Source organism: Diabrotica virgifera, chromosome 2 (assembly GCF_917563875.1).
Source record: "Diabrotica virgifera virgifera chromosome 2, PGI_DIABVI_V3a".
Taxonomy (NCBI): domain Eukaryota; kingdom Metazoa; phylum Arthropoda; class Insecta; order Coleoptera; family Chrysomelidae; genus Diabrotica; species Diabrotica virgifera.
Window position 1 is genome coordinate 61,687,071 of NC_065444.1, and position 13,312 is coordinate 61,700,382.

Genomic DNA, 13,312 nt, shown 5'->3' on the forward strand with positions numbered 1-13,312 from the left:
GTTTGTTAAGACCCAAGATTCGCTGCCGAAGGTTAGTACTGGTCTATAGATTGATTTGAACAGTTTTATTTTTGTTTCTCTTGAAATTTCTTTTCTACTGATAAATTTTTTATTCATTGTATGGTACAGCTTTATTGTTTTGTCTATTCTATTGTTTACTTCAGCATCTTGAGTGCCTGCCTGGTCAATTATTACACCTAGATAAGTTTTCACTTGTTCAATTTGTGTTCCTTCAATTTCTATTCTTAGCTCCTGTCACTCTTCACCGATCTGTAGTACTTTGGTCTTGCTTTTGTTTATTACCATTTCATTTTCGATGAATACTCTGTTCCATATTTCAATGTTGTGTTGTAAATCTTTTTCACTTCTTGCAATTAACACCAAGTCGTCTGCAAACACTCCCTCTGATATTTCCACTCTACGAAGATATCTGTGTCCAACATTTAATTTTCTGCTTTCTATTGTGCATCTTTTAATTATTTGGTCCATAAACAATATAAACAGCGTTGGGCTAACAGCTCCGCCTTGTTTTAGTCCTCCTGTTACTGTGAAAGTGTTTGATCTATTGTTGTTATTAATCACCGAGTTCACATTCTGACTATATATTTTCTGGATGATTCGTATCATTTTATGTCCTACACCTTTCTCTCTTAGCACTTTCCACACTCTCTGTCTGGGTACTTTGTCGAAGGCCTTTTCTAGGTCTAAGAAGGCTAAGTATATGTTCTTTTTCTCTTGAAGCGCTTTTTCGCCTATTTGTTTTAGCGTGTTGTTGAAACCACTTTGTGACTCGTCTAGTGTATCTTCCGCGATTATTCTTATTCGTTTATCTATGATTTTCTCTAATATTTTCATGGATACACATAGCAATGTCAATCCTCTGTAGTTATTACATTCTCTTTTTATTACATTTATAAAGCCAGTGTAAGAGCAATAATGACATATGCATCAGAAACAAGATACAGCCAGAACACAAAAACTACTAGAAACGGTAGCATTGAGGATACTGCGAAGAATTACAGAAAATACGCTGAGAGATCGAAAGGGGAGTGAAGGCATTACAAGAAAATGTAATGTAAAGTGTATAAACGAATGGACACTAAATAGAAAAACATAGTGGAATACCCACATAAGCAGAAAGGGGGAGACACTTTTGGTCAAAATAGCAAAAGATAAATCACTAATTAATCGGTAGAAGAAGCATCGGCCGACCGCACAAAAAATGGAGTGACAATCTTCCATAGAGGTATAAATCCGCCAATGAACGAGCAGAATTGCTTGTAAAGAAGAAGAAGGAGAAGAACAGTATTTGTTTTTAATAGGTTTTCTGCCACCTACTAGGTACATGAAAAGGGAAGTTTCGCCGTTTTCGCATAGGACGATACTGCCATACTCGGTCGTCAGTGCCTCGTTTGATTGAATAGCGCATAACAAGTCCTTTCTTGACAGAGATGAGGTTCATAGTTTAATAGGAGAGGCTATAACTAGCGCATTACTATACTATTAACAACCCCCTCTCCCAAAATTATATAACAAAAAAAGCAACTCATATAATAGCAAAACTAAATTCAAATTTTACAAACATTGTTAAAAGTTTTGTCCGTTCAGATTTAAACGATATTCTCTCTTCTCTGCAATCAACAAAACCATACACTCTGTAATATTTCTAGTGGTTTGTTTTCATCTTTCTCTGTTAGACCATTTCCAGGTTTTCCAAGTTGTAAATTGGTAAAAAAAATATTTAAAAACTTACCATTTTGATTTTGACAAGGCTCATGCTAGTTCTCATTCCAAACATAATTATAAATCCCAAACAGCTGAGCAAAGCCACCGTAGCTCTCTTGCTGAGATACGGTAGCTCTGCTCTGATATATTCATCGATTTTTCTTGGGGCTGGTCGTTCAAAATCGGGTAAGCTGTCTGGTGAGCTGACGTCCGCAATGGTACCGCTGGCATTAACATCACCCTTTTCCTGTTTCAGTGTTGGCGGAGTAAATTGGTCGTATTGGTTCCTAGAACAAAATAAAACAGTTTTAGAACTACATATAGCTAACAAAAAGATAGAAAAATACTGAGAAAAGTATATAGCCCGATGCAAGAAGACGACGGCACATGAAGGATCAGGAGAAACAACGAGGTTAATGAATTGAATGAAGGTTACGATATTGTACAATTTGTAAAAAGTCAAAGACTGTCATGGCTGGGACATGTGCAGAGGCCAACGATGAAATAACAACAGAGAAAATATTACAATGGAAGCAGAGAGAAAGGCGAAAAAAGAAAGGCCCAAAAAAAGATGGTTGGATGACATGGAAAACCATGAACATAAGACAATGGAGAAGAAGGGCACAAGAGAGATACGAATGGAAGGGCATAGTCAGACAGGGAAAGACTCATCTAAGGTTATGATGCCAAAAGAAGAAGAAAAAGAGCTAATTAAAAATTGATAGAGCGTATTGCTAAGGGCTACTGTTAATTTAGTATATTGGGATACAAGGATCCGGTCCACCGCGCTAACGTGCCAGTTGTAAGCATTGAACTGAAATTGTTCTTCTTTCTTTTCATCCTTATCCTTAAGGATGTTGGCCATTACATTTGCCCACTTAATACTATTTGAAGCCGCTCTGAATAGTTCCATGGAGGGAATATTTGTCCATTGTCCTACGCTTTTAAGCCAAGAGTTGCGTCTTCTTCCTGGTCCCCTTTTGTTATTTATTTTGCCTTCGATTATAAGTTGGAGCAGTTCATAATTTTGATTTCTTACGATGTGACCAAAATATTGTGTTTTTCGTTCTTTTATTATAAGCATAACTTCTCTTTTCTTATTCATCCTCCGCAAGTCTTCCGCAATTGTCACATGGCTGTAGGATATTCTGAGCATTTTACGGTAACACCAGAGTTCGAATGCTTGGATTCTTTTTTGTGTTGCTTCTGTCATTGTCCAGGCTTCAATAGTATAGAGCAAGGTGGATAAAACATAGCACTTAAGTATTCTAGTTCTCAATGAGATACCCAGCTGGCGGTTGCATAGAACTTTTTGCATTTTGTAAAACACTGTACACTGTAATTATAACATTAGCAGAAGAACAACAAGGTTTTAGGTCGGTAAGGTCATGCACTGACGCTATATTTATAATGAGGCAAGTTCAAGAGAAATCGTTGGAATACAACAAACCGGCATATTTATGTTTCGTGGGCGTTAAGAAAGCATTTGACAGGGTCACATTAAAGGACGTTATCCATTTGTTATACTCGAGAGAGGTACCTCTAGGAATAATTAAAACGATCGAAAACATCTACCAGAACAACACAATAAAAGTAAAAGTGGACGATGAATTAACTGACCCAATTGAAGCCGGCAATGGGATAAGACAGGGGGATTCCTTGAGTCCTTTATTGTTCAACCTTATCGTGGACGAAATAATAAAAAAGTAAGAACTAAAAGAGGATACCAAATGGGAGAAAAACAACTTAAAATAATCTGCTATGCGGACGATGCGGTACTAATCTCTCAAACTGAAGATGATTTACAACGTATGCTGCAACCTATGCTGCATGTTAATTTCCTCACAAAAGACAAAATGCATGGTTATAACAGCAGATCCAATTAGATGTAAATTGGAGCTGGAATGTCAGATAATAGAACAAGTGATAGAGTTTAAATACCTAGGCATCACACTATCTAGCTACGGAAGGCTCGAAACAGAAGTGGAAGATCAAGTGAATAGAGCAAACAGAGCCGCAGGTTGCCTGAATGACACAATATGGAGAAATAAAAATATCGGAAAAGAAATGAAAGGCAGAATTTACAAAACAGTCATCAGACCAATAATGACATACGCAGGAGAAACACGACCCGACACAGAGAACACAAAAAGATTTCTCGAAACAGCGGATATGAAAACCCTTCGAAAAATCGATGGTAAGACTCTATAGGACAGAGCTAGAAGTACAGATATACGACGGAGATGCAAGGTGTATAACATTAATAACTAGGTAAGAAAGAGAAGAATAGAATGGAATGACCACATAAGCCGGATGACAAAAAATAGGATAGTCAGAACAGCAACAGAGGGTTCCCCAATAGGAAGACGATCAGTGGGAAGACCACGAAAACGATGGAACGACAACTTACTAGAGGCACATTGAAAAAACAAACAAAGTCGTGTCTATACAAAAAGAAGAAGAAGAAGAAGACTGTACACTGTACGTGCCTTTTCCAGACGTGTTCTTATCTCTAGTGAGTGGTTTCAAGTTTCATCAAGATCTGAAGTTGTTACTTTGTGGTATCTCCATTCGTTCAAATAAATATTCTTATTTTACAATCTCTCTTCGAAAGAGGACATGAATAGGAGTGAAGACAGTGTATAATCGAATGGACACTAAATAGAAAAACAGAATGGAATAACATGTAAGGAGAATGGCTAAGACGCCTATGAAATAGAGCACAAAATCACCGCTATTGTTTAATCTGTATTCGGAATCTATACTCACAGAAACATTAGACGAGGTGCAAGGCAGAATCAAGATTAACGGAACCAGCATAGCAACATCAGGTACGCCGATGATACCATCCTAATAGCAAGCAACGCATAAGAACTACAAAATACAATAAATGCGGTAATTCGTCATAGCGAAATGTTTGGTTTACACTCAAACGTTTCCAAAATTAAAGTTTTAGTCAAAAGTCTAATAAGTCAGGAAATAAAATTCGAAATTATTTATCCTCTGAGCTTTTTAAGTTGGAAAAATAAAGCATAACAGAGTGGCGAAATACTCGACAAGGGAAATCTAAATTGCATTTCACGTCCTGTCATTCACCGTGATAATAATTTTAGCGAACTATTTCCTTTAATATCCACTAAAGGTCAATAAATTATAAACTAAAAGAAAAGAAAAGATGGTTCAGATTTGATTATAGTACAGAGCATCTACTATGTGCTTATACGTATTTCGGAATAAACGTTTCCTCATCGGAGCACCTGGGTAGAGGTACCTACTGAACTGAAATCAAATCCTTATCCTTTTCGGGTAAAAAATGAAAGGATTTGATTTCAGTTCAGTACCTCTACCCAGGTGCTCCGATGAGGAAACGGTTATTCCGAAATACGTATAAGCACATAGTAGATGCTCTGTACTATAATCAAATCTGAACCATCTTTTCTTTTCTTTTAGTTTATAATTTATTGACCTTTAGTGGATATTAAAGGAAATAGTTCGCTAAAATTATTATCACGGTGAATGACAGGACGTGAAATGCAATTTAGATTTCCCTTGTCGAGTATTTCGCCACTCTGTTATGCTTTATTTTTCCAACTTAAAAAGCTCAGAGGATAAATAATTTTGAATTTTATTTTCTGACCTATTAGACTTTTGATTCATAGATGGTGCTAGTAGCATCTTTGGTAATTATTTTGATAATTACCCGGAAAGGATGAAAGGATTTGATTTCAGTTCAGTGCCTCTACCCAGGTTCTCCGATGAGGAAACGGTTATTCCGAAATACGTATAAGAACATAGTAGAGGCTCTGTACTGTAATCAAATCTGAACCATCTTTTATTTACTTTTCTTTTAAAACTTTAGTATTCTCAAAGACACCAATAAACGTACATTTGTGTGCCAAAAGACAAATAATAGAGCTCCTTAGTCTGGAGCTCAGAATCCGAATGATCACATGTGATATGTTTTCTGTCTTGGAATCTGGATGTGGCTGTGAAAGTTAGACCAGGGCTTCTCAAACTGTGCGTCGCGACGCCCTGGGGCGTCGCCGAGTTGTCCCAGGGGCGTCGCGTGTCAAAGCGGACTTTTAATACAGAAAATATATTTATTAAAATACTCATATCCTGCAATTGACAGATAAAATTACTGGGTTTCAGAATAAGTTGCTCTTATGAAAGAGAAAATTAGAAGATCAAGAAATTGACTGTTTCCATGCTTCACAAGGTATTCTACAAGAAAAATCGATAGAAATCCTCGATCAATCTTATCTCGATCCCTCGAAAAAATATGTTTATACAACACTTGTTATCATTGAGCGAACACTTTGAGAAATATCTTCCCGAAAACTTGGTCGAAAACCCTTTCCAGTTATCCACATTATCGACACTTTCAACAGAGGCAGAAGAACAACTAAGAGAATTGTCCTGTGATTCCAGTCTAAAGCTTCAATACGACAACGACACACGGTTTGAATTTTGAGCTCAGTTTCTCTTGAATACAATGCCATCAGCACTGCAACATTAAAGGTTTTATTACCATTTGCGACTTCTTACTTGTGCAAAACGGAATTTTCTGCAGTAAGAGTAATTAAAAACAAGTACAGGTCAAACATAAACTTATAAAAAGAAATGAGAGTTAAGTGGCCGTTTCCAAATTGGAGACCCGGTTTCATAAGCTGAGCTCAATAAAGCAAGCCACATCCCTCACGTTAACCAGCCAGTTACATAAACAAATATCCCTTTTTATTTTTGTGCCTATATTTTGATTTTTTTCTTAATTTTTAATAAAAATATAAATCAAAAATGAATAACCATTTTCAAACGATTGGAGTACGAAGGGAACCATTCTCGTTGGAACTTTACCGCGCTGAGCAGATGGGACGTGAATTATAAATTGTAAAATTCCCTCATCTTCCTTAGTCTCAGCATCCGTTATGGCTTTCAAATTGTAGAAGCCTCGTAGGTGTTACCAGAGAAGGTTCCCATTGTTTTCAGTCTGGTAGGATGTGAAATAACATTTTTGGATGTTGTTTTATGTGCTATTCAGGGGTGGCCGAGCTTCTTAATAGTCCGAGCCACTTTTCACAAGTTTAAGTTTTTCGCGGGCCACAAGAAAATACTTATTCAAAAAGTATCTATGTACAGAAGGTATTTACAATTTTTTAACAGAACTTTTACTTACTGAAAACCGAAATATAATTACGAAATATTTAAACTTAATTACATTTTTGTTTTCCCTCTTTTGATAATTCTTTAGAATTTGGTGATTAATATGTGACTTCTCAGTAATTCTTTTAGATGCTGGTTAGGTAATATTGATCGGTGTTAGGATTTCACGAATTATAAAATGGAATAAAATGGTCCACACAAGTACGTTGTTCCTAATATGGAAATAATTCGACAAGCATTCTTTTTTAGGGTACCTTCTTGGATTCTGGTACAAATTTCCAAAATTCGGTATTCGGCGTCGACTTATAGTTTTATTTTCGAGCTTGATCTTCTTGCGTCTCTATTAATTTTAATTCTCCAGATGTTGTTTGGGTCATATATTGGTAATAATAAAAAATTCACCTTATGAACTATGTTCATTTCAAATGAATTCGGAAAAAATGAAGAGACGATTTAACATATTTTAAGTCTTCAAATCTATTTTGGAGTTCGGTCAATATTCCTTCCGGCTTTTTTATATACCTACTCGTTAAGTTTTTCTAGTATAATATGGTAAAAATTTTTTTTCTAAGTCTAGTAAAATGACTTAAATGCAAAATGTGTACCTAATACAAATTACATCTGTACCAAGAGTTATACAAAAATCGGTCTGGATTCGGTTGATTACTGACTTTTACATTGCGCCACTCTTATGTAATGTTCGTTAGCGCAGTTTTCGATGTGTCATATCATTCTTATCTTGGATGGAAATGGAATTTGTTACAAAGTTCTTTTATGTTTGTTGTCAGTAAATTTAAAGACATTTTGAAACACATATTAAGGAACGATAATAATTTTTTTAGATCATATCTAATACAAAATTGAAAAATAACTGGAATACAATCGAGAGCCACAAGTAATCCTTCAAAGAGCCGCATGTGGCTCGCGAGCCGCAGTTTGGCCACCCCTGCGCTATTAGATTGAAAACTTAGTATTTTTTAAATATAAATGTTCAACTAGTTTTTTTATTATAACTGTAACCTGTTACTAGGCTAGTACTTACTAAAATTGGTAAATTTTATTGGGGATGGTTTGGGGGGCGTCGCAAAAAAATACCAAAATTTCAAGGGCGTCACAGTACAAATAAGTTTGGGAAGTCCTGAGTTAGAAAATAGACTCTGAAACAGAAAAGAGAATAGATGTCTTTAATACGTAAGTATATCGTATATACAGACGGATGCTGAGAATTCGATGGGTACAAAATATTTCTAACAATGAGGTACTTAGGTGCATGAACAAACAAAAATAATTGCTAAGAATAATCAAAGAAAGAAAAATACTTGGGCCACGTGTTGAGAGGGGAAAGATTTATATAGAAATACCACAATATAGAAAAATGTGTAGTGCTCAGAATTGGTAAAAATAATCCACCTGTGCCGTATTTCGTTAACGGACAACCATTAGGTTCAGTGTTCCCGTATAACTACCTCGGTGTTATTGTAAACAGCAGCCTAACGTGGTCCGACCATTGTGAGGTTGGGGGTTGCTAGACGAAGACACTACCCCGAACAAACGAACCTAAACTTTTTCAGAAACTTTATTCTTATATAATTAAATGTACAATTACATTACGTTGACCTTGAGATAGGTCGCGGATAACCCATTTCTCGGTAACAAGATCCCCTGACTAGCGCGACAGAGTGCAACGACAACAAAGATGTCTCAGGTACTCGACCTTCCTATTTATATCTGTTATAGTTAAAAACAGTGCCAATATGTATGACCATATATGGTTAGGTACTATACGTATTTCAATAATGACGTGTGCTTTCTTTGCAGTCTTTCAAATGAGTTCAATACTTTGAACTTTGCTACTATCGTAATAAATTATACAAATTGCAACTATAATATTATGACCTTATTTTTATAATAAATAAATTACGAAAATTCCGTGAGGGTTGTCGTGTACCATCACACCATATTCAGTCTATTTGTAAACGTGCAAACTCCAGACTATATCTTATTCGGAGGTGTTTTTCGAGTTTCAATGCAGTCATTTTGTAAACTTTACACTATTTACATAAGACCGATTCTTGAATATGCTGGCCCAACGTGGTATCCTGATGTGGTTCGAGAAAAAACTTTGTTGGAAAACGTCCAAAAAAAAGCCACTCGAATTCCGTTGGGACTGAGAAGACCTTCTTATGAAGAAATGCTCAGTATGACCCACCTAACTTCTTTTGGAATTCGCCGACAACGTGGCGAATTAATAACCACATGTAAAATATTAAAATTTAATTTCGGAAATCTCGACGAAATGTTTACCATCAATCAAGATGAACGCCTTAGAGGTCACCAATTTAAACTTAAAAAGGAGAACTTATGTACGAGATCAAGACAGAATTTTCTACCAAATAGAGTTTTCGATATTTGGAATAACCTGAATGATAACATTGCCTCAGCCTCCTCTACCAACACATTTAAAAACAGACTTGACCGTTTTTAGTCCTGTCGCTAGGGGAGGTACAACGCCCTCCTTTATTCAGATGAACTTATCCAAGTTTTTTTATGTATGTTGACCCGCAGAACACGAATTTTTTGGGTAACAGTTGATCCTGATGTCGATAAGATTGTTATAAACAAAGAAATTAAGGAATCACATAACAGCGATTTTTCACAAAACAAAACAGTTTTTTGTATTTTTTGGGTCATTCTAAACAATAAATGCTTTTACACGTTTTTCGTAGGATGCATAGTTTTCGACATAAACGCGGTTGAACTTTCAAAAAATCGAAAAATTGCAATTTTTGAACCCGAATATAACGATTAAAAAATAAAATAGCAATTCTGCTTACCGCATTTGAAAGTTTAAGTCAAATTCTATCGGTTTTGATTATTTTGATTGCTAAAAATTAATTTTTTATTGTTAAACAAAGCTATAAACACATAGTGCTTGAATAATGTTTTCAATGCATTTCTCATTTAAAATCGAACGAGTAGGCGCGCATACAGACAATTTCTACGTAGATTACGTACATTAAAACGCATGAATTGGGTCAAGATACATAAAAAACTTGGGTAAGTCCATCTGAATTAAGGAGGCCGTTGTACCCCCCTGGCGACAGGACTATTTATAATATAGTTGAAATATTTTTTTATGTAAACCCAAATTGTATCCTTGTTGTTGTTGTTGTTGTTGTTGTTTTTGTTTATATTGTATTTACTAGTAAGTTACTTATGTTATTTCTTTGTTTTTGGGCATAATAGGGACTTGTCCCTCTGCCCTTGTTTAAGTATAATAATAATAAATAATAATAATAATATTGGAAGGTAAAGTACAAGGCAAAAGATCAGTAGGAACACGCCAGAACTCGTGGCTGAAAGATATGAACGATTATCCGCAGACATTTTTCGTGTAGCAGTTTCCAAAGCTACAATAATTTTCATTTGGAAAACCAATCTTCGAAAGGAGACGGCGCAATAAGAAGAAGAACTATATATGCTCACTTTTCTGAATTGATATTGATATTGTTCCGAAGCTATTTCTTTGTGGCATCTTATGCAATTTACTATTTTATTGGGAACTAAGCCACAATTTAAGTTGGAAATAAAAGTGATTGACGTTTTAACTTCCACTTCGGAAATCGTTATCGAATCAAAATAAAAAATATTAACAAAAATATTAAACAAATTTTAAAGTAAGTTATCAATCAAAGTAGCACAGAAAACGACAATAAATATCGTTCCCATATCGTTCATATATCGTTCTCTCCCATCGGAGAGAAGAGGATATGGGACTACTGATGAGGGAAAAAGACCTCCGGAAACCGGTATAGACTCTTCCTACACTCTCTGATTTAACCAGAGCATTATGCAGATGCTGCATTTTCGTGTTGCAAAGAAATTGAAAATGTTTATACATTTTTAATTCATTTACTCTTTTGTAGGAGTATCAAGGAATCTTTCTTGTTGGAACTTTTACCACGCTGAGCAGATGAGTTGCGAATTATTTAAAATTCTCTCATCTTAATTTCCTAGGCATCCTGTATGATTTATAAATTTTGAAAATCTCGGGCGGTTGTAACCAAAGAAAGTATTCTACCTGTTGTCAATCTAGTGGTATGAGAACGATATTTATTGTCGTTTTCTGTGCTACTTCGATTGATAACTTACTTTGTTTTTCGGTAAATGGCTTTAGCTCATCCGTGACCTTTATTTCTTTGCAATACGGAAAGACCCAAAGTGTGATGCCTGGGGAAATCGGAGAGAAGATGATATGGGACTACTGATGAGGGGAAAAAGACCTCCGGAAACCGGTATAGACTCTTCCTACACTCTCTGATTTAACCAGAGCATTATGCATATGCTGCATTTTCGTGTTGCAAAAAATTTAAAATGTTTATATATTTTTAAACAAATTTTGTTTATGTTGCTTGGCAAAAAAATTGGTATTGATGTTTAAAATTCAAATTATTAATCACTCTTCACTTATGAAAATTATTACCAATAACTAATAGGCACATATAATAAAAGTAGATTTATCAATTCTACGGAACTCATATGCCACGAATTCCCAAGGGTTCAATATAAACACACTTAGGTAACCTAAAATTCAACAGGTTGGTAGAACATTGCCTGTTTATTATTTAGACCCTCCCGGTGCTCGTAGAATTCTCACTTGTTACTCTGATCGGACATTTATTACCCCTATTACACGACGTGCTCTTCCAGATTTTCATCGAAAAATTTCGGATATTTTCCTGCTATTGGATTTTCGTAGATAATTGTATTACTTGTTTCGGAATAAATAAATATATACAATATCTCCCAATAGGTTGGAACCATATTATCGAAAACATTTTTGTTATTACTTTTAGGAAAAAAAAATTATTCTTCATAAAAAGTTCTTCATATTCTAAAATCTAACATAAAATGATAAGATATTAAATTTTATTAATAGTATACGAGGTATGTCAAAAAATATGAATTTTGCTCAAGAGTAAAGTAAATAATTTTTTTTATGGATGCTATACAATGTGCAGCTTCTCTCACTACTTACATACATTCAAAACGACCAATTTATCAGGCTGTGAGAAAAGTCGGCCATTGCAGTGAGAAATATTTTTTCTCACGGGTTCCATAAGCAGAATCGCGGTTTCCATGGTAACATGCACAATACAAAAACAAATACTTGTGTCAAATAAAATGTGTCAAATCAAAACTTACCAGGAATTACCTTTCAAAACAGTTCAAATATAACTGGTAACTATAATTTTAAATAAATAAAAGTATGTATATAAATATTAAGAATATTAAATACCTACATATGTGTATAATATGTATTTTATTTCAATTTTGACATATAATCTACATAAAAGCACCTAAATTATTTAATTTTGAAGTTTGAATCCTTGACAAAAACGCACCCATAGAAAAAGTACAGTGTACAACACGAGAGAAAACGACATACTTCTCCCTCGCTTGATTTGCGCAACAAACTTCTGCACTCATGAGAAATATGTCTTTTTTTTCTCTTGTTGTAAAATATACTATTTTCTACGAGCGTGCAAAAAAGTCTACTTTTCCGCACGCGTTTTAGTTCGGAAAGTTTAACTTTTCCGTATTAGTTTTATGCATTACTTTTCCGCACTGAGTTTACATACATATTGTGGTTTTAATACACCGACTCACAAAAATGTTGTATTCCTTCTTGTACCTGTTTGCTGATTTTTCCGGTAACAGATCAAGATTATTGACAACGCCGAGAATAGATGGGGGTAGTTCTTCGTCACTTGATGCCATCTAGATCACTGAATTATTTTAAAATTCGTAAGTAAAGATGCGTGGAAATTTTAAAGTGTGTGACGTGATTTTTGACAATAATTGCTTTATTTGACATCGTTGCTATGACTTTAAAATATTAAAACATGTATTGATACATATATAGTCCGTCCGCTATAACTTTTCCCATGCGGTACGATTCATTTTCAATCAAATTAACTCAAAACAGAAAGTGAAACGTACGCGTACGCGTGTAGTATATAGTATACAGTATACAAAATGTATATACACATCGACGTTCGTTTCAATTTATGTTTTGAGTTAATTTAATTGAAAATGAATCGTACCGCATGGGAAAAGTTATAGCGGACGGACTATACACCATTCATTACTGCATAACAGGTATTTAGGCACCGCATTGACTTTAATTCGGGATTATTATACTTATTAGCGTTATTTTTTAATTCAATTAATTGATTAAGATTTGGTCATTTTTTAAACCCGCGTAGAAAAAATATTGTTCCTAATTCTTGCGGAAGGTCTCTTTTCCGCATTCGACTGCTTGCCGAACTCCGCTTCGCGACGGCGTCGGTAGTTCGGCAAACTGCAATCGCGTGCGGAAAAGTATGACTTTCCGCACTAGTTAGGAAAATAACTATATATT

The 13,312-nt window shown here is 35.0% G+C and overlaps 1 protein-coding gene across 1 annotated transcript in view; it reads right to left on the minus strand.

The window, feature by feature from the left end:
- LOC114329304 (vesicular glutamate transporter 1) overlaps window positions 1–12,669 on the minus strand; it is a 56,765-nt gene extending 44,096 nt beyond the window's left edge. The window contains exons 1-2 of the mRNA XM_050644766.1: window positions 12,584–12,669; window positions 1,757–2,012 (exon numbers count right to left, since the gene is read on the minus strand). Coding sequence (XP_050500723.1) covers window positions 1,757–2,012; window positions 12,584–12,669 — 342 coding nt within the window. The remainder of the gene's footprint in view (window positions 1–1,756; window positions 2,013–12,583) is intronic.
- Between the last annotated feature and the right edge of the window lie 643 nt (window positions 12,670–13,312).